This window comes from Moschus berezovskii, chromosome 10, assembly GCF_049115385.1.
Source record: "Moschus berezovskii isolate FMDL1 chromosome 10, NW_MosBer_1.0, whole genome shotgun sequence".
In the NCBI taxonomy this organism is placed as follows: Eukaryota; Metazoa; Chordata; class Mammalia; order Artiodactyla; family Moschidae; genus Moschus; species Moschus berezovskii.
In genome coordinates, this window is record NC_142469.1 from 53,835,890 (window position 1) to 53,857,705 (window position 21,816).

General features: G+C 33.0%; 1 protein-coding gene across 2 annotated transcripts in view; it reads right to left on the bottom strand.

The window, feature by feature from the left end:
* GRIK2 (glutamate ionotropic receptor kainate type subunit 2) overlaps positions 1-21,816 on the bottom strand; it is a 772,190-nt gene that overhangs the window by 159,576 nt on the left and 590,798 nt on the right. For both annotated transcript variants that reach the window (XM_055433591.2, XM_088840933.1), the window contains exon 11: positions 11,068-11,291. In XM_055433591.2, coding sequence (XP_055289566.1) covers positions 11,068-11,291 — 224 coding nt within the window. The remainder of the gene's footprint in view (positions 1-11,067; positions 11,292-21,816) is intronic.

Here is a 21,816-nt window from a genome sequence, read left to right on the forward strand (position 1 = left end):
CCTGGTAGGCTGCAGTCCGTGGGGTCACTAAGGGTCGGACACGACTGAGCGACTTCACTTTCACTTTTCACTTTCACACATTGGAGAAGGAAATGGCAACCCACTCCAATGTTCTTGCCTGGAGAATCCCAGGGACGGGGGAGCCTGGTGGGCTTCCGTCTGTGGGGTCACACAGAGTCGGACATGACTGAAGTGACTTAGCAGCATGAGTTATTTTAAGATTTCTGAAGGAAAGGCATTATTTTGGTTTCCATAAAATCCAGACTTAATTTTACAAATGTAAGATAAAAGTGTAGATTTCTACACTTAAAGCTGGAACCTTTCTTTTTTAATTATACAGTGGCTTTTTTGTTGCCTCATTAAATAGTTAAAATGCCATTTTAAAAAAAAACACTCAATTGTTCAATCAAATTAAACTGAGTGGCTTTAAACTGAGAATAAAAAGGAAAATATCCAACATATCAACACTGCATCAGAAAGCATGTTTGTTCTATCAATTTCTTACTAATATAGCTATATGTTTGCAAGTGAAGTACCAAAGATTAAAAAGTAGTTCTATTAAAATCAATATGAGCATAGTTTACAGTTGAAAGATTCTCTCTTAGATTTACACATCAGAAGCAAGTGTTTAGCTTGCAATACACTTGCTAAAGATTTTAAAAGAAAAGTGACGCAGCAGCAGCAGCAGCAGCCAGTATTAAAAAGCTCAAAGCAGACTGTCCTCTGATCAGTCTCATGGTTATGTGGATTGTAATACTGGAAAATGAAACAGACTATGCATTATTTTTTTTAAAAAGGACACTCAGTAAATGAAGTTATCAATAAGAGTTAACAAGAATTTGAAGCCAGCATTAAAATGGTAGCATTTTATTTTTTAAGCATCAATTGAGCATTTAAATTGCTTTAGATAATATGCAAATATCTGGAATATACCAAAATAGCAAATAAGCTACCATAAACATGCAAGGCTCACAAGGCTTGTTTCTCATTGAATTTTTAACTATAAAATGACTTTAAATAAAATTTCACAGGTGGGCTTTCTGTTCATCAATAAAATATCTTTTGAAATTTAATCTAGTGTACCAACTATATCAATAAAATCTTTTAAACTTAATTGTATGCACCATATACATAGTAGAGTATCTAAAACAACTGAAGTATGTTTGGAAAGCATTCACTATCTTTCTTTTCAGCGCAAATATCTGAATTTTAAAAAAATTAACATAAATATTTTAATTTTTTTGGCAGAAAGATTTAAAACATTATCTTTAATATCTTTCTAATTTAAAAATTTTGAAGCCCTATTTGAAAATTGAAGCAGTAATATGAACATTTTGAAATCAACATGTTTCCCTGAATGTAACTTGCTTTTACATGTTCTTCTATAAGCAAAATTTTCACTATTTTCAATTTCTTTCGGTAAAATCACCTTAGTAATATCAGTTTCCAAAACATATCTTCAGTCAGTCTAATGAATTGTTAAACTTATATTTAACACACCTCCCAGCACCCCCATTTTCAGTACCAGTAATAGTAAGGGAAGCAGGGAAACACTTACCTAAATTTTATTATTTTAAAATAATATTCAGGTGCATATTCTGAACCAACTTAGATGACAGTTGTAGCCCTATTCTGTTTATAAAGTTTATCATGCCAGTAACATTCAAAGCCTACAATTTCACCTTTGCTTCAAATATCAAGTCCATTAAATTAATGGGAAAATCTATTTTAAATTTATTCACCTCATTTTATCATCTCAGGAGTAGTCAGGCCACATGACAATGGGTAATGTTTTAAAATAATTTAGTGTTAAGCATCTCTCATAAAGAATAGCAGGAAATTAAGTTATATCCAGATTTGGGGGTGGAAGGGAAGTGGGAATGACTTTTTATATTTGTTATAAAGTATTGAAACTGAAATTCTGCTTCAATTCAATATACATTAGATAAATAGAATTACCACATTTTTAAAATGCAAATGTGTATAATTTGTATAATTACTTCATTAATAAGGCTTTTTTTGGGGGGTCATAAAGTTTTCAGTTTAGTTTATGGGGCTTCCAAACAAAATTTAAAAATTAGATATAAAATCCACATATTTCTAACAGAGATAACATCACATTTTTACAGTGTACCTTAGTATGCAATGGTTAAGTAAAAATATTTAAAACTATAGTTGTTGAAAAGAGAATAGTTTGTGTTGTCATTTGTTTTACAAATCCTATTTATATATAAAATAAATGATTTCAAGCTCATTCCATTCAAATATCCTATTGAAATACCTATTGCTATTTGAAAGAGCGATATTTTGTCCTAAAAATATACATATATATACCCAACAGGATTGATATGAAAACAATTTAAGTTGAATGATGTAATTATGTAATGGAATGTAAAAAAATTATAGCACTTAAAGTGTTGTGACATGCTCTAATGAATGAAGTTACATTGGTTGATGACACTATATCTCCTACTCATTAATTATTTGGATAGAGTGCATTAGGTTACATAGCACGAAGAAATAAAGTCATAAATTACCCCTAAAAATTGCATCCATACATTTTCATTTAATATTGATGATATTTCTCAAACATCCATAAATTATTTTAAAAAATCAAAGCAATATCAGTAGCACTTTGTATTCTCCAGGAAAGCTCACAACATGGTTCAGTTCTTCACTAAATGCAGCTAGTGATTTTCAGGGGAAGAAAGTTAGCATTTCTAGAGAGTAAGCTTATAAAGAAAATTTAAACATGTATGGCCTGTGTCTCCCGCTTAGAGTCCCAAGTGACTGGGAATATTTTTAAAGCTTTCTTATTTTCAGATCTAAAGAGAAAATACACACTTCTTAAGTGTAGCTAATTAGGGTGACACATTTAAGGAATCACCTGTTATTATAAAGCAATATACCACTAACACATAGTGCAAATATTAATGATAGCATTCTTTTAAATACTTTTAAAAGTAGCCAAGGTCTTTTTTTTTTTTCTGAAATTTTAGAAGGAAAAGGTGGAAGATGACTTTAATGTGATAGTCAGATAGACCCAAGTGATAGAAGTACCTTTTTAAATTGTTTTCTCACTTCTTCTAAATCTGTTTTCTTTTCTCTAGAACTTCCTCTGTATAATAAATTAGAATTTTAAAAGTATAACAGTAATAGTATTAAACAAACAGAAAACATATCTAATCTCATTTTTGAGAGGCATGGGAGCAGGAATGATGTATACCTATTTGTTTCTTAAGCCATAAAAATAGTTACTGAAAAAAGCTAATAAATTAACCTCTTTATGGTTCTCAAATTTGACTATTGTTGACATGTAGTATTTATTAGTTTTCCTCCATTTTCTCTATCAATTACTTCCTTCACATCATGCACCAGCCCAGTACAAGACTACAAAAGAAAACATCCATGTAAAAGAACTCTTACTCCAAGGAACTGACAGCAATGGGACAGCTTCATCCAAGTAAAAAATGTGACTAATTCAGGTGCCATGCTTATGATTAAATTTTAAAATATCTATTTCTCTGCACGTCTTAAGACAACTAACTTTTTGAGCTAGTAGTCTCAATCATTGTACAAACATATGTAGGAAGAAACAAGCTCCTAGAGAATATTTCCTTACTCACTATTTTTGTTTCACTGGTGTCCTGCACAGCCTCTACTGTTTCAAAGTGTGTGTAAGAGCTTTATCTCTCTTGACAAGACATTGTAGATTAAAATATTTTATATTGAATATTATTAAATTATTTTAAAAAGATACTGACTTTCCTGGGATAGTTTCAGATCGTGAAGACCTGTCTTAAGTGGCTGAGAAACCACCCCCCCAAAGTCCAAGGGGACCACTGGACAAAGAGAAGTGAAATTTTGCTTGGAGAATTAACATAGACAAAACGTGCCTGTGAAACAGCTTCTCACAAACAGTTACAGTACTCTGCAGCTGTGGGAGAAGGAGCTATTGAGAAATTGCAAAATATAGAAGAAAAAGTGTAATACTTCGTGAAATTCTGGGTTCTTTTTATCTTGAAGGCTCTTTCTCAAGAGTCATCTCAAAGAATTTCTTTCTAATGGTCAAAAAAGAAAAGAGAGCAAAGAAAAAATAAAGAGAAAGAGAAATAAGCCAACAGAGTATTGTTCTTCTCCTATTGTTTTATCTGAATTAGCTAATGAGAAATGTACAAGAGACATGGTAGCAACTGCCAAAAAGCTACCACACTCCTTTTCCAAATATTTCAAAGAAAAACATAATTTCTTACAAAGCACTGCTTCTCATCAGGATGTGAGCATGTATGATAAAGTATCTGTATGCACATGAGTATACAAAATATGATTACATGTTCCATAAAGGATTCATTAAGAACAGAGATGTGCTATTTTTGGCAGCAAATAAAATAATTTAATAAGCATCCAACTTCAAGGTTTTTTTTTTTTAGCATTCTCAAGTTTCTTAATGTGAGTCTATATATTGTAACTTATTGAAATCAGTTTCTGTGATTTACTGAGATAGGCATTGTTTCAGCTGCTAAATTGAAATAAATCACCATAGGGTGACCAGAGTTCTCAGAAGATCATTGTCTGAGATAGGTATTGAAGGGACACTCTTAAGTGACTGGACAGAGGGAGCTTTTTTGCTTCTAGGGGTATTTGAATTCAATTCGGTGATAGAGGCAAGTAGAAACAGAGGCAAATAATTTATCCATAGGATACAAAAAGTGAAAATAGACTACCAAACTTGTCTTGCATTTATACTTAATTTTGTCCTAAAAATCAAAAAAATGTGAAAAAATACTTTGGAAAGAGATATGGAAATTGTAAAAGATAGTCAAGCATAATTATCTTTAAAAGAAAATGCCAACAAGCATTTGATTACAGAAGATTACCAAAAAATCACTTTAATTTTAAATTGTTTTTGTCTTACTCAACTTTTTATTGTATCTTTTATCCTTGTAAATGTCTAGCATAATTATGAAATTGAGAAGTAGAAAATGTTTATCTTCTTTTATGATGATTGAGAGTCTGTTCTTTATCCAATACAGATAATTTCAGTCAAAAGCTCCACTGTGTCAATTGTCAAGATACAATATTCACCATAGCTAAAAAAAAAAAGTCACTGATTCAACTTGATTTCAATTGATTCTGTTCTATCAGTTTCAAAAACTAAATTTTTTCTTCATTAGTGACTTCATTTATACTTTAAAACCATGAATATTACTGGAACCATTAAAAATAAAGAGGTAAATTATTTTATAATTAGTTTACCAAATAGCAATTGTGAAAAAAAGGCCTGTAAACACAGAAGTAGCCCTAACTTGTATGGAAATGTAATTTGAATGTGCATTTAGTTTTATTCAATGTGACTTTTAGGTTCATAATTGACATATTTATTAGTATAATCAATTATAATAATCACTTCACAGGTGTGAAAGGCATAGTAGCAGAAGAGTACTACTTCAAGCCAAATTTTCATTAAATTCTAGAAAAAAATTTAAATAGGAAGAGGAACAACAGATAGGATTCCCTGCAATTTACTTAAGTTAAAAAATACTGAAAAATAAAAGGAAAGTATATCTAAAATTATGGAGAGGTAAATCTGAAATGATATTCTAGTAAGAGGTGGGAAAGTTGGTGGCAAAGGCACACAACAAAATTGGCATTTCATTTCAGTTTGACAAGTCTTTTTGACAGCAGGTTAGTTTAACATTGAACATCCCACCAAAACAGTAATCCATTTCCAAGTGCATAATAATTCATTGTTGCCCTTCACTGTATATTAAATGTCACCCATCATTGTGACAGGAATATAAAAGCTACTGCACACTAGTCAGGAGCCAGAATCAAAGCTGTTAATGCAAGCACTTTGGACAGGGTTTTCCAAATCCAGTTAAACCATCAAAAAAAACCCACTATGTTTACAACATCTTTACCCCTGAGCTCCAAGAGAAATACAGAATATTTTTGCAAGTATGAGGACTCTCAGTAAGGCAATAGACTTGTCATCTTGTGACTGCAGACCATATTAGAGCCAACACATATATCAAGACGGTCCTGGCAGTCACTGTAATAATAACAAACCCTTGAGCAGGTTCTAGGCAGACTAACCCTTGCTCCCCTGCAACCTAACCCAATAATACAATAGTTAACACTCTAATATCATAAAAACCATGCAAAGTAATTCAACACAAAATTATATAAGAAATTCCTATATTCTTTTTAAATAAGAAAATCTAATCTTACGTATTGAACAGTTTGAGTATCCCTGATTTGCTATAAGAAGGCCAGGTTAGTCAATATTGCTTGGTTTCTTTTATTCTTTCCCCTATATTTGTCCTATTCATTTGCTCATTTAAGTAACCTAAGAAATTTTTCTGTATAATAATATCCTTACTACAAATTTGGTATAGTATTATTTTTCTTCTTCAGAGTTTATTTGTATCTAATTTTAAAATGCCAATTTCAGAATAAAATATGCAATGTTCTTATTATATGCTTAGTGAATATTATTAAATTTACATCAATCCTGTTGGAGGGAAATGTATATGCCATTATTACTTTCTTTGAGGTTCAACTTTTAGTTCTTCATTTCTATATACCAAACTACTAAGGACCTCAGACCAAGATTTACATGCTAAATTTCCAAACAGTTCTAGTTTTCTTGGAAACAATTATAGCAAAAAGAAAATTTCAAACTCTCTCATATTATAGGGATCTAAATTGACTCATTTTATGACTAGGACCTATCATATCAATACTACCTGTATTTTTAAAAAAGGAAATATTTGAAGCAAGGTGAAAAATAATCTCTCATTAGTGCAAAGGGTGGGTTCCCTAAATAGGCTTATTATATGACTAATTGCCATCCCTATACTAATATACCTAGATTAAAGGAAACAAAAGAATAGAAAGAAAGAGAAAAAGATTTAGGGGCACATATGATTAAGTACAAGCCCATCATGGACCAGATTTCTTCCTAATCCTCTGTCAGCCAAGAGTTATTGTTAGAATACCTAGGGTAAGGCCATTGTATGCCTATAATGCAGTAGCTCAGGTTCATTTTTACTCTTAAATAAGAGTTCTCAGTTAATTAAGATAAGCATGCTGATTATGCCATTATGCTATAAACAACAATACAACTGTGAGAGATCATGGACTACAAAGCCATTCCAGGACAAACAAATAAGATCATATATCTTGTTTTTAATACTCACTAAATTTAGAGAATTTTCAAGTATTTCCAAGAACTTTTCTTATAAAAAGTGAAGGGAAATATTAAAATGGTATCATAATTTACCTATAAATTTAATTTTTAAAATATAAAAATTTAAGAATTATTATGTATCAGTTTATCACAAATTTAGTGTTGTTAATACTGTGATACAACAGATATTCAATAAGACTCAAATCTAGTATTCTAATGATAAATAACAATCTGCTTAATGTCTTATTTCCTTTATAGTTGTATATTTTTCAGTGAAACATTAACAAGTCATCTTTAGATAAATACATATAAAATATATGTAGTCATTAAAAATGTTGGATAACCATAAAATATTTTCATTACTTTCATTCAAACCCAATATATATGTGTCAGATAAACACATTGGTTGAGAGTTTATTAGTGAATAAATGTATCAAGTCATGTTTGTTCTTGGATTTGAGCATCTGGTACAATTCTTAGAACATTATAGGTATCTAGTAGATAATTGCTGAATAAATTAATCTATAAATGAAGGGTATAAATTAATGTTTAATACTTTATGGAATCCTAATTCTCCAGTGTTCACTACAGGTTGAAGAAATATTTGACTAAAAAAAAAAAAAGAAATATTTGACTGATGAGTGAATGATTGATGGAATAATTAAAGTGGAAACAGAAAACAAACTGAAGGTGTAGGTTGGTAGCTAAAAAGATAAAGAAGATTAATTGCAACAATAATAATTGGGACAATGTCATTTGGTGACTGAGAAAACTAAAGTAATGCCAGTTAAAAATTGTAATGCTATTTCATTTATTATATTTTAATTTTGAGATAAAATAGATCTATCTAAAATAGATATTACATATTACAAAATATCATATAACATAATATGCAATAATTTAAGAAATATGAATTCTGTTGAAGTGATATTACTTTAGAACTTTGCATTTTTGTGAATTTCAGTGGAAATAAAATGATATCTGAAATTTTTTAAATGTAATTTGTCTTTCTCTATTATCTTATGAGGATAAGGACAAAGAATATGCATAAAGAAAACATGATTTTAATTTTGACATCAATAATGATGTTAACTTCATCAGTGATTTCTATATAGCATAAGATATAATGCTTATTCATAGATAAAATAAAAGTGCTATGTTTATTTTTAATGGATAACAAATGATTATAATGTCATTTTGGTTAGAAAGGTAATTAAGTTCTTTGGAAATTCAGACATTTTGCTGTTATTTGTACGTCGTGAACTTCTTTCACAGTAGCAGGAGTTCAATACAATGTCAGAGTGGATTTTAGTTATCCAAAATTATTTCATTTTGGAGGTTCAGCTTAGAATTTAAATTGACTCTATTCATGAAATTTTCCTTTCATTTGTGTTTTAGTATTTTTCTTTTAATTTTGCAATATTTATATGAGATAACAATGTTTAGAATTGAAGGAAATACTCTGAGATAAAATGTGAAGAATTGATTCTCACTATGTATACTTTTCCAAGAACATCAAATATATTTGTTACTTAATAGAGGATACCCTATACTATTTTTAATAGAATATTTGTTAATTTACCCACAAATGAAGATATTAAATTTAATTTTTCAAACTATATGAAACTGTTATCTCATTATTGAATAATGTGCTGAAATAGAATCATTTTCAAATCGATTCATTTAATCACTGACAAAATTCAACAGTAATATTCTAAAAGGCAAAGATACTAAACAATGGCATGCCAGTTAATGGTATGTTTTCAGATAGAAGGACATGGATGGATTTCTTTTGTGTAAAATTTGTATAGGTTATCATAATTCTACAGATATTTTATGATTTCATGTTTATCAAAGTAAGAGCTATAGAAAATTTTAGAATTGCAAGTTAATATCACATGATACTATTTGCTAATATACTTTTAAGCTGGAATTATATTCAGATGTCTCCGTATTTGCTTTTGAACCTAATTTTAGAAGATTTAGGCACAGAATATTAGGAATATCTAAAATTTCTAAGTTGATTTTAAAGTAATTCAATAGTCTCTGCTTAAGATCCCCTGGAAACTGATATTAGAACTTAATTTAGCTTGACTGATGCCCACATAATTGCCTCATAACTGTCTCAGGACACTTTCCTCTAGGCTTTGCTTATATCCTTCCTGAGAATCTTGTTAATTTGATTAAGAGGGAACAGGTGTACCTGCAGACGTCAAAAAAGAATTTTTCTGTACTTCAGAATCTTGGGTTTTTTTCTGTTTGTTCTGTGGGTGGGCTGCAGAGTTCTTTACTCATTGAATTATTTAAGCTGTAATCCATGAACTCAATTCTCTGAACACATATAAACCAGGATGGCTTGTGTTAGACACTATTAAAAAAGATGCAATTGGTCTAAAGAATCTCAAACATGAGGTTGGGTATTATTTGCACAAGATATGGAAAAAACTGGAGCTAAAAATTTATGAGCTTCATACTCCAAATTCTCATTTTAGGGGGAAAACACTCTAAAATTCAAATAAAAATTTTAACTCAATCCAACATATAACTACATGGGTAATATGAATATATGATTCTAATACAGATTTTCAATCAAATACAACTAATAATTTTCTGAAGGACTCGTGTTAATACTGAAATTATTAGGTGGAAAATTATGTCTATACAACATTTATGTGTAAATATATGCACATATATTTCAGAAATATATGTATTATAAAAATATAAAGATATGATAATTTTATTCTATCTATACAAGTTTATTCTAAACTGAATAAACTAAGCATTTTTCATTGCTAGGAAAAAATATATGACTTCATTAAAAATGTTCAAGGAAGGACAAATATTCTTAGTGATAATTGATCAGAAGACTCCCACATAATGCAACTGAAAAAAAAATAACCCACATATTTAACACTTAAATTTGGATTAAAGCAAAAATATTTATAGTATTACTTTTTAAGTGTTATTATCAATGTGAAAAATTATAATTCATCTTGGATTTAGAGTTCTCTTTTTGATATCTGATAGAATATAAATATTCAAAGACTACACAAAGTACTGACTTTGAAAATCATTTTAGTAACAATGGAGCTCTGAGTTCAGGGATAGTTTTAATCTCCTTAATCAAGACAAAAAAAAAAAAACAATATCAAAATAATCTATCTGTTGAAAATTTGATAGTGAGGTAAACAGAAATAAAAAATGACCACAAATATTCACCTCCAGAGTGACAACAGAGTAGCAAAAGCCACATATAATGAGGTATATCATAGACTTGAAAAGTCATTATAAGATATAAACATATGTATTTTTCACTTAGGCATTTGAGTTTCTGATCCTGTGATTTAAATATACCCTACATGTCAACAAATATAATGCAATTTTTTGTGGTGATATGTTTAATGTGTATTTTACACAGAAAATCATGATAGGTTTTTATACTTAAAAAGCTTATTTTTAACTAGTGTCTTTTTTTAAAAAAACCTCCTTTTAAATTTCACTACTTTGGTTTTTCTTATAAGTATTTCATTAATTTAAATTAGTAAAACATATTGTTTTGCTGCCTTGTCCAAGATAAATTTTCAAAATGAGGAAATAATTTTTATATCATAATGATCTGAACTGCTTTTAGCTTCTGATTAAGAAGAGTAATCTCTAACACATCTATAGCTTACTGACATAACCAGCATGCTTTCTGCCCAAAAAGGCATCACAATACATTTTAATAAGCTATATGACTTAAAAGTTCATTATTCTACAGTACTCCATGGGAAATAAAGAAAAAGAAAAGTAAAATTGATTGTGACTTTTGACAATTATTAGTTAGAAAAAAGAGGTAACAATTGCCAAAAAAATCACAAAAGTGAGCATGTTACCTGGCTATGACAAAGAGCACACAACTGACACCCAAGTAAGCCAGCAGAATATACATCCAGATATCAGGGGAGAGAGGATTCAGGAAGGAGAAGACGCCTGGGTTTGTACCATTGGGCTTGCGGTACAAAATACTTATTCCAAGTGTCATAAAGGGCTTGGAAAAGTCGATGACCTTCTCTCGAACGTAGGTAATAGCCAGTGGAGCAACTGCAAGGTCAGCTTTCTGTAGAGAGAAAAATAAAAAAGGGAAAAAAAAATTGCTCTTAAGTCACAAGAAAGTAGCAATCATATTAAGTAAAACAAAGACTTTACACTTCAGAATTGTCTCAAAACAGTCACGTTAACATTTAAAGCATTCTTTACTCTGAAGTGAAATATTTGATTCACTCTGCTACTCATTTCTATGATTTTCTAGATTAGCAAATCCGCAGTATGGCAAGTACATATAGAAAGAAAAAACTGTATTGGATGAAGAAACTATCATACATTTAGTACCTGAATCATTATGCTATTAAACTAGCTCATAATACTTTTAATTTGAACTTTATTAGTTAGTTAGTTCAGTCGTTCAGTCGTGTCCGACTCTTTGAGACCCCATGAATCACAGCACGCCAGGCCTCCCTGTCCATCACCAACTCCCGGAGTTCACTCAAACTCATGTCCATCGAGTCGGTGATGCCATCCAACCCTCTCATTCTCTGTCGTCCCTGTCTCCTCCCACCCCCAATCCCTCCCAGCATCAGACTCTTTTCCAGTGAATCAACTCATCGCATGAGGTGGCCAAAGTATTGGAGCTTCAGCATCAGTCCTTCCAATGAACACCCAAGATTGATCTCCTTTAGAATGGACTGGCTGGAACTCCTTGCAGTACAAGATAAACAATATTAATTGTGATTTTCTAAATACAATGGTCAAATTGTAAATAATAATAATAACTACCTCAAATTATTTAACTGATAACCAGGAAACATTTCTTTTACTGGTTTTAAAACTGTAGAGCACAGTTAAAATGTTTTAGTCTTTAAACAGTTAACATTGTGAAAATCCTCTTTTAATATGATTGTGTTTACTGCCTCTGAGTTTTGTTTCTATCTCTCTAATTTATTTTATATTATTTAATGAAAATCCTTGCAGCCTTGCCTAAATCACATTAGGAAATTAGTTTTTCAATTTTCACAAAGTTGCTAATTTTCCACAGTAGCTTAAATATGTTAAATTACTAATGCTTTTCACTCACCATGTTATAACCATCTGTCAGGGATGAACTTAAGCTCTAATGTATCCAAAAAAATAATTATAATATTTTGAAATAACAAAAGCATTTATTTCAGCCTATTATGGGAACCTATATTTCTATATTTTTTTATGTTTATAAATATATGGAGCTTTCAGAGAATATATAGAAATGTTCATCTGAATGAGCTACAGAAAGGTTACAACAAAATGAAATTGGCCCTCTACAAAATGAAAACCCCTTGTCTCAGGGACTGTTGAAGGACTCAAGGAAGAAATTTCTCTAAGAGGCTAAATTTCTTGACAATATTATTCTTATGCATTTGTGTGCATTTGTGTGTTGTGGGAGACCATGGGAGATGCTTGGGTAGAATATCTTTGAAAGTAGCAATAAAGAAAGACAGACATTTCCTAACAACCAGAAAGGAAAAACAGATCTTCAGGGTCCCGGGAAGAGTACAATCATATTTCAAATTCATAAGTCAAGGAATATCAACTTAACACTAATATTATCCCTGGAGCATTTGCTATGTGACAGGCATTGTGCTAAGCAGGCTCCTTGAATTGTTACATTTAATTATTACAAAATCCTACCATTAGTCCCAGTTTCAGATAGGGAAAGTGAAACCACAGATATTAAAAACGCATCATTATCATGGTGCGAATTTAGCAATGGAACCAAGGGCATAAACCTAAGCTTTCGGAATCTATACTAAAACTAACCTAGATGTGCATCTCAGAAACTGGAAATGGAACCGTGGAGACATCATTCATTCATTCATGATAGAGTTTGTAGAACTGGAAAGGGAACAAGAATGCACAGAAGCAAGGGTGGGAATATATAGATTATAGTCTCAGAATTTAGAGGGTCAGGTGAAGAGTTCAAGCAAATAGAGTGTTTTCCACAAAAGAGATAGCACTTCCTTCAAGACAGAAGAAAAGGAAGTAAAGATCATCTGCAAAAATAAGCAAGTTAGGAAAGGAAAGTGATAAATACAAGATTAATATATATATATATATAGTTTTAAAAAAAGGACAACATAGAGTGATGGTGTATTCCTATTTTGGTGATTGTATTCAGCACAGTTTTTTCATGTGACGCTTAACTTCATAACTTGCCCTCCTCCTAGGCACACAAAAAAGCAAAATTTGTCACATATAAAATGCGTAACTGAATATGCTTTAAACTTATAAAATACTTTTTAATTCGTAAAATATTATCAAAATTTAAGAATCAATTCAAGTAACATATATTAAGACAAATCCACTACATTATCCCAAAGATGTTGTTCCATAGGAACAACATATTAATATTAACCATATTAATATGATTGACAAAGCATACATCAAATTTCAAAATTTATTCAGCACTGCCTAAAAAAGTTGTCCAATTATTAAAGGAAAAAACCCACAAATATATGTAATATGTTTTCAATTATAAAATAAATCAATTATTTGAAACAAAAGATACAGATACTTTTAATCATTTAATTTAAAAAAAAAATGCAGAGTGGTAAGAGTGTAAAAATAAAATGCTACCCAGCAACATAAAAAAGTGTGTTGTATGTTAGTCACTCAGTCAACTCTTTGTGAACCCATGGACTATAGCCCACCAGATTCTTCTGTCCACGGAATTTTCCAGGCATTAATATTGTAGTGAATTTCCATTTCCTATTCCAGAGGATCTTCCCAATCCAGTGATCCAACCTGCAACTCTTGCATCTCTTGCATGGGCAGGTGGATTCTTTACCACTGTGCCACCTGGGAAGCCCGCGAGAAATGTGCTATCAAGCCACAAAAAGACATAGAAGACCCTAAATACAAATTGCTAAGTGAGAGATGCCAGTCTGAAAAGACAACACATTGTATAATTCCATATATATGACATTCTGGAAGAGACAAAACTATAAATACAATAAAGAGATCAGTGAGTACACAGATATCCAGAGATGAGAGAGTAATGAATAGGCAGAGCACAGAACATTTTTAGGGCAGTGATGCTATCCTGTATGACATTGTAATGATGGACACATGACACTACGCATTTATCAAAATCCATGAAACTAAAAGAAATCCATAAAAGGAAGATACAAAGAAGAATGAACCTTAGTCAAAAATATGGATTTTAGCTAATACTACCAATAAAAGTTCATCACTTGTAACAAATGTACTACAGTCATGGTATCTGATAATAAAAGAAATCGTAGGGAAAGGGGGTAAGTTAGAAGAAGATATATGGAATCTCTACTTTCTGCACAATTTTATAATAAACCTAAAACAGATCTTAAAATGTCTATTAACTATTTTAAATAAGAGAGTTTTTAAACCATATCCTCAGTTAATAGAATTCATGTTATATAATGATTAAAACTAGGTTGTTAACTATTAAAAGTAAAACACAAAATTTACTGAACATCACTTGTCAAAAATAAGCCACATCTAATTCACACCAAAGATATTTTAAAAATCCATTAAAAAAAATGAGACCTCAGAACTATCTTGCAGCAGTAAAGATGACCACTTCAGTTCAGTTCAGTTCAGTCGCTCAGTCATGTCCGATTCTCTGCGACCCCATGAATCACAGCATGCCAGGCCTCCCTGTCCATCACCAACTCCCGGAGTTCACTCAAACTCATGTTCATAGAATTGGTGATGCCATCCAGCCATCTCATTCTCTGCCGTCCCCTTCTCCTCCCACCCCCAACCTTTCTCAGCATCAGAGTCTTTTCCAGTGAGTCAACTCGTTGCATGAGGTGGCCAAAGTATTGCAGTTTCAGCTTTAGCATCAGTCCTTCCAATGAACACCCAGGATTGATCTCCTTTAGAATGGACTGGTTGGATCTCCTTGTAGTCCAAGGGACTCTCAAGAGTCTTCTCCAGAAACACAGTTCAAAAGCATCAATTCTTCGGCGATCAGCTTTCTTCACAGTCCAACTCTCACATCCATACATGACCACGGGAAAAACCATAGCCTTGACTAGACGGAACTTGGTTGGCAAAGTAACATCTCTGCTTTTTAATATACTATCTAGGTTGGTCATAACTTTCCTTCCAAGGAGTAAGTGTCTTTTAATTTCTGGCTGCAATCAGCATCTGCAGTGATTTTGGAGCCCAAAAAATATAAAGTCTGACACTGCTTCCACTGTTTCCCCATCTATTTCCCATGAAGTGATGGGACCAGATGCCATGATCTTTGTTTTCTGAATGTTGAGCTTCAAGTCAACCTTTTCACTCTCCTCTTTCACTTTCATCAAGAGGCTTTTGAGTTCCTCTCCACTTTCTGCCATAAGGGTGGTGTCATCTGCATATCTGAGGTTATTGATATTTCTCCCAGCAATCTTGATTCTAGCTTGTACTTATACATTATAGCATTATCTGTTAATAAGCTCTAACCTCATTAGAAACCCATTATTAATATAATAATTTTGGAATCTAATCAAGATGTTATTATATTAAAGATGTTTATAATGAGAGTGGTGGTATTTTCCCATCAAACATCATGCTATTAAAGATTGAGCATTTGGAGAAAAGACCTTGATGGTAAAATAGAATCACCCTAGAACTTTCAATCCCTGTAGATAGAAGTTAATATAATTTAATGAAAATTAATTTAGTAATTGATTTTATTTTAAAGAATAAAGTATTCCTGGATTAGGAAGAGCCAGTAGTCAAAATTGATTTTTAAATATTATTTCATCAAAAGAAATATAAATAAGTAAATTTTTATCTGTACCATGAATAATACAAACAAAAGGGAGAGTTCACGTCTACCACCAGATTGGGTCACAGAAGACCTTTCCAAACAATTAAACTTGCATTACATCTTGAAGAAAGAGCCTGAGATGACAAAGGTCTGAATTAGGAGGGTGATGATAGCTGGAAAAAGGAATATGTTAGCAGTTCAGTTCAGTTCAGTTCAGTTCAGTTCAGTCGCTCAGTCGTGTCCGACTCTCCGCGACCCCATGAATCACAGCACGCCAGGCCTCCCTGTCCATCACCAACTCCCGGAGTTCACTCAAACTCATGTCCACAGAGTGGGTGATGCCATCCAGCCATCTCATTCTCTGCCGTCCCCTTCTCCTCCCGCCCCCAACTTTTCCTAGCATCAGAGTCTTTTCCAGTGAGTCAACTCGTCATATGAGGTGGCCAAAGTATTGCAGTTTCAGCTTTAGCATCAGTCCTTCCAATGAACACCCAGGATTGATCTCCTTTAGAATGGACTGGTTGGATCTCCTTGCAGTCCAAGGGACTCTCAAGAGTCTTCTCCAACACCACAGTTCAAAAGCATCAGTTCTTCGGCGATCAGCTTTCTTCACAGTCCAACTCTCACATCCATACATGACCACGGGAAAAACCATAGCCTTGACTAGACGGAACTTGGTTGGCAAAGTAACATCTCTGCTTTTTAATATACTATCTAGGTTGGTCATAACTTTCCTTCCAAGGAGTAAGTGTCTTTTAATTTCTGGCTGCAATCAGCATCTGCAGTGATTTTGGAGCCCAAAAAATATAAAGTCTGACACTGCTTCCACTGTTTCCCCATCTATTTCCCATGAAGTGATGGGACCAGATGCCATGATCTTTGTTTTCTGAATGTTGAGCTTCAAGTCAACCTTTTCACTCTCCTCTTTCACTTTCATCAAGAGGCTTTTGAGTTCCTCTCCACTTTCTGCCATAAGGGTGGTGTCATCTGCATATCTGAGGTTATTGATATTTCTCCCAGCAATCTTGATTCTAGCTTGTACTTATACATTTTAGCATTATCTGTTAATAAGCTCTAACCTCATTAGAAACCCATTATTAATATAATAATTTTGGAATCTAATCAAGATGTTATTATATTAAAGATGTTTATAATGAGAGTGGTGGTATTTTCCCATCAAACATCATGCTATTAAAGATTGAGCATTTGGAGAAAAGACCTTGATGGTAAAATAGAATCACCCTAGAACTTTCAATCCCTGTAGATAGAAGTTAATATAATTTAATGAAAATTAATTTAGTAATTGATTTTATTTTAAAGAATAAAGTATTCCTGGATTAGGAAGAGCCAGTAGTCAAAATTGATTTTTAAATATTATTTCATCAAAAGAAATATAAATAAGTAAATTTTTATCTGTACCATGAATAATACAAACAAAAGGGAGAGTTCACGTCTACCACCAGATTGGGTCACAGAAGACCTTTCCAAACAATTAAACTTGCATTACATCTTGAAGAAAGAGCCTGAGATGACAAAGGTCTGAATTAGGAGGGTGATGATAGCTGGAAAAAGGAATATGTTAGCAGTTCAGTTCAGTTCAGTTCAGTTCAGTTCAGTCGCTCAGTCGTGTCCGACTCTCCGCGACCCCATGAATCACAGCACGCCAGGCCTCCCTGTCCATCACCAACTCCCGGAGTTCACTCAAACTCATGTCCACAGAGTGGGTGATGCCATCCAGCCATCTCATTCTCTGCCGTCCCCTTCTCCTCCCGCCCCCAACTTTTCCTAGCATCAGAGTCTTTTCCAGTGAGTCAACTCGTCATATGAGGTGGCCAAAGTATTGCAGTTTCAGCTTTAGCATCAGTCCTTCCAATGAACACCCAGGATTGATCTCCTTTAGAATGGACTGGTTGGATCTCCTTGCAGTCCAAGGGACTCTCAAGAGTCTTCTCCAACACCACAGTTCAAAAGCATCAATTCTGTCAGAAAGGGGTGTCAGATTTCACAATTAGGTGTTCTTTTATTTGTATTGATTGTCATCATCTTCTCTTCTCAAAACATATCCCTGTGTTGTAACAATATAATGTCACTCAAATGGTAAAAAAAAAAAACAAAACAAAACAAAAGCATCAATTCTTCGGCGATCAGCTTTCTTCACAGTCCAACTCTCACATCCATACATGACCACGGGAAAAACCATAGCCTTGACTAGACGGACCTTTGTTGGCAAAGTAATGTCTCTGTAGCTATCATCAAATGGATTCATTCTAGACCAACACTATATTGCATTCTTTGCCCATAATGATTACATCAATTCTCACAACAGATAAACCAAATTTCATCCTTTCCATGAATGAAAAAACCAGAACTGTGAGAGTTTAAACAGTTTGATCCCAAAGATGATTTAACCATATTAATTTCCCACCATTTTCTGTACAATCATCCAAATACATCATGACTAATTCTTCTGCAACAGTTCCTATATTCCCATGCCCCAAATGATCTCCCCATTTCTCCACTATACAAGTTCTATAAGAAACATCTCTGATTCTTTTCCTCCAATGTAGGCATCCCTGAACATTCTGTATACATTAATTTCTTCTAAACAGATGTTTATGCACTTATAAACTTAACCATGCAATTTAACATGCAACAATACTTTGTTGTGTTAATTCTGAGTTTTTCACAGGTAAGTCACCTAATATGAGAGTTTTGAATGCACACATTGTTGCAATTGTATTATCAGAATGTAAGCATTGAAGCCTGCAGGCATTCTCTTCAATCAAAGCACATAGCACTGAACTGAGAGAATGGTAAAGTAGCTCTCCTTGGAAATTTCATAAAGATATCTAGACAGCACTATTTTATTAATTTAATAAGGATTAATTTACTATCATTCTATGTGAAACTCTTCCAAACTGTCTTATTTAGCCCTTGATCATAATCAGTCTAACATCTCTAGGGTATTGGACAAATCTGACACCAAGGAATAGCTTAGCAAATGTTTGCTGAAAAGAGTTTTAATTTAAGTTACTAAAATGTTAAAAGAAAATTAAAAGGAAATCACTCAGAGAATTTTAAAATTAAACTTTTTTCTGATCTCATACTAGAAGTGAGATTTATTTGTACATTAATATAATTACTAGTGAACTAACCATCTAGGGAGAACAGAATAATTCTTTTTGTGGAGTTATATAGCTAATAGCTGTCCTTTGATTAATGTCTCATTCAAGATCAAAGAAGAATGGTAGAATTTATTGGTGTAAGTTCTAACTCCATAATACAAAAATTAGATAATAAGTATATCTTCATGAATGCCACAATGGCCCCAAATTTGATCATGTTAAGAAAACCTTTATTATGAAGTCCAAGAATCAAAGAACATAACAATGTTATGTTATTTGTGACCTGATCAGTGAAACATCTTATGCATACTTCTGAAAGTTCTTGCAATTTAACAATGGGAAACCAGTTCTAATTATTTTTTTCCATAGTTTTCTGAAATGCTTAGTAAAAGGGTAAAATAATTAAAGTAGTAAGTGAACATGAATAAATTGGAATGTTTTAACTGATTTAGTTAAGACATTTAAGCTAGTTAAAAAATGATGTGTATTAAATGTCACTTATCAGTGGTAGCACACTTTCCCAAATTCTTCACAATGTATAAATGTGAACAAATGCTTTGCCTCTGTGTGTACTTTCACAGAAACACAGTTCATTTTCTGTAAATATGGTAGAGAATCCTCCCAGTCGGAATCTTGCATGATACCTGCTTTCAGTCTTGCACAATTAATATCTGTTCTTCATCTGAAAACCAGAAAGATTTTTAGATTGTTTTTCAGCTGTTTCTTTTTATTTTTTATTGAAGGATAATTGCTTTACATAATTGTGTTGCTTTCTGTCAAACCTCAACATGAATCAGTCATAGGTATACATATATCCCCTCCCTTCTGAACCTCCCTCCCATCTTCCTCCCCATTCCACCCCTCTAGGTTGATATAGAGCTCCTGTTTGTTTCCTGAGCCATACATCATATTCCAGTTGGCTATCTATTTTACACATGGTAATGTAAGTTTCCATGTTACTCTTTCCATACATCTCACCCTCTCCTCCCCTCTCCCCATGTCCATAAGTCTACTCTCTATGTCTGTTTCTCCATTGCTGCCCTGTAAATAAGTTCTTCAGTACCAATCCTATAGATTCCATATATATGTATGTTAGAATGTGATATTTATCTTTCTCTTTCTGACTCACTTCACCCTGTATAATAGGTTCTAGGTCCATCCACCTCATCAGAACTGACTCAAATGTGTTCCTTTATATGGCTAAGTAATATCCCATTGTGTATATGTACCACAGCTTCTTTATCCGTTCATCTGTTGATGGACATCTAGGTTGCTTCCATGTTCTAGCTATTGTAAATAGTGCTGCAATGAACAATGGGATACATGTGTCTTTTTCAGTTTTGGTTTCCTCAGGGTAAATGCCTAGGAATAGGGTTGTTGGGTCATATGGTGGCTTTATTCCTAGATTTTTAAGGAATCTCCATACCACCTTCCATAGTGGCTGTATCAATTTACATTTCCACCAACAGTGCAAGAGTGTTCCCCTTTCTCCACACGCTCTCCAGCATTTATTCTTTGTAGACTTTTTGGTGATGGCCACTCTGACCGGTGTGAGGTGATATCTCATTGTAGTTTTGATTTGAATTTCTCTAATAATGAATGATATTGAGCATCTTTTCATGTGTTTGTTAACCATCTGTATGTCTTTGGAGAAATGTCTGTTTAGATCTTTTTCCCACTTTTTGATTGGGTTGTTTGTTTTCTGGCATTGGGTTGTATGAGCTGCTTATACATTTTGGAAATTAATCCTTTGTCAGTTTTTCCATTTGCTATTATTTTCTCCTATTCTGAGGGTTGTCTTTTCACCTGCTTATAGTTCTCTTTGCTGTGCAAAAATTTTTAATTAGGTCCCACTTCTTTACTTTTGTTTCTATTTGCATTACTCTAGGAGGCGGGTCATAGAAGAACTTGCTTTGATTTGTGTCATTGAGTGTTCTGCCTATGTTTTCCTCTAAGAGTTTTATAGTTTCTGGTCTTACATTTAGGTCTTTAACCCATTTGAGTTTTTCTTTGTGTATGGTGTTAGAAAGTGTTCTAATTTCATTCTTTTACACATAGCTGCCCAGTCTTCCAACACCACAGTTCAAAAGCATCGATTCTTCGGCGATCAGTTTCTTCACAGTCCAACTCTCACATCCATACATGACCACGGGAAAAACCATTGCCTTGACTAGACGGACCTTGGTTGGCAAAGTAATGTCTCTGCTTTTTAATATACTATCAAGGTTGGTCATAACTTTCCTTCCAAGGAGCAAGCGTCTTTTAATTTCATGGCTGCAATCAGCATCCGCAGTGATTTTGGAGCCCAAAAAAATAAAGTCTGACACTGTTTCCACTGTTTTTCCATCTATTTCCCATGAAGTGATGGGACCAGATGTCATGATCTTTGTTTTCTGAATGTTGAGCTTCAAGCCAACCTTTTCACTCTCCTCTTTCACTTTCATCAAGAGGCTTTGGAGTTCCTCTTCACTTTCTGCCATAAGGGTAGTGTCATCTGCATATCTGAGGTTATTGATATTTCTCCCAGCAATCTTGATTCCAGCTTGTGCTTCTTCCAGCCCAGCGTTCCTCATGATGTACTCTGCATATAAGTTAAATAAGCAAGGTGACAATATACAACCTTGACGTACACCTTTTCCTATTTGGAACCAGTCTGTTGTTCCATGTCCAGTTCTGACTGTTGCTTC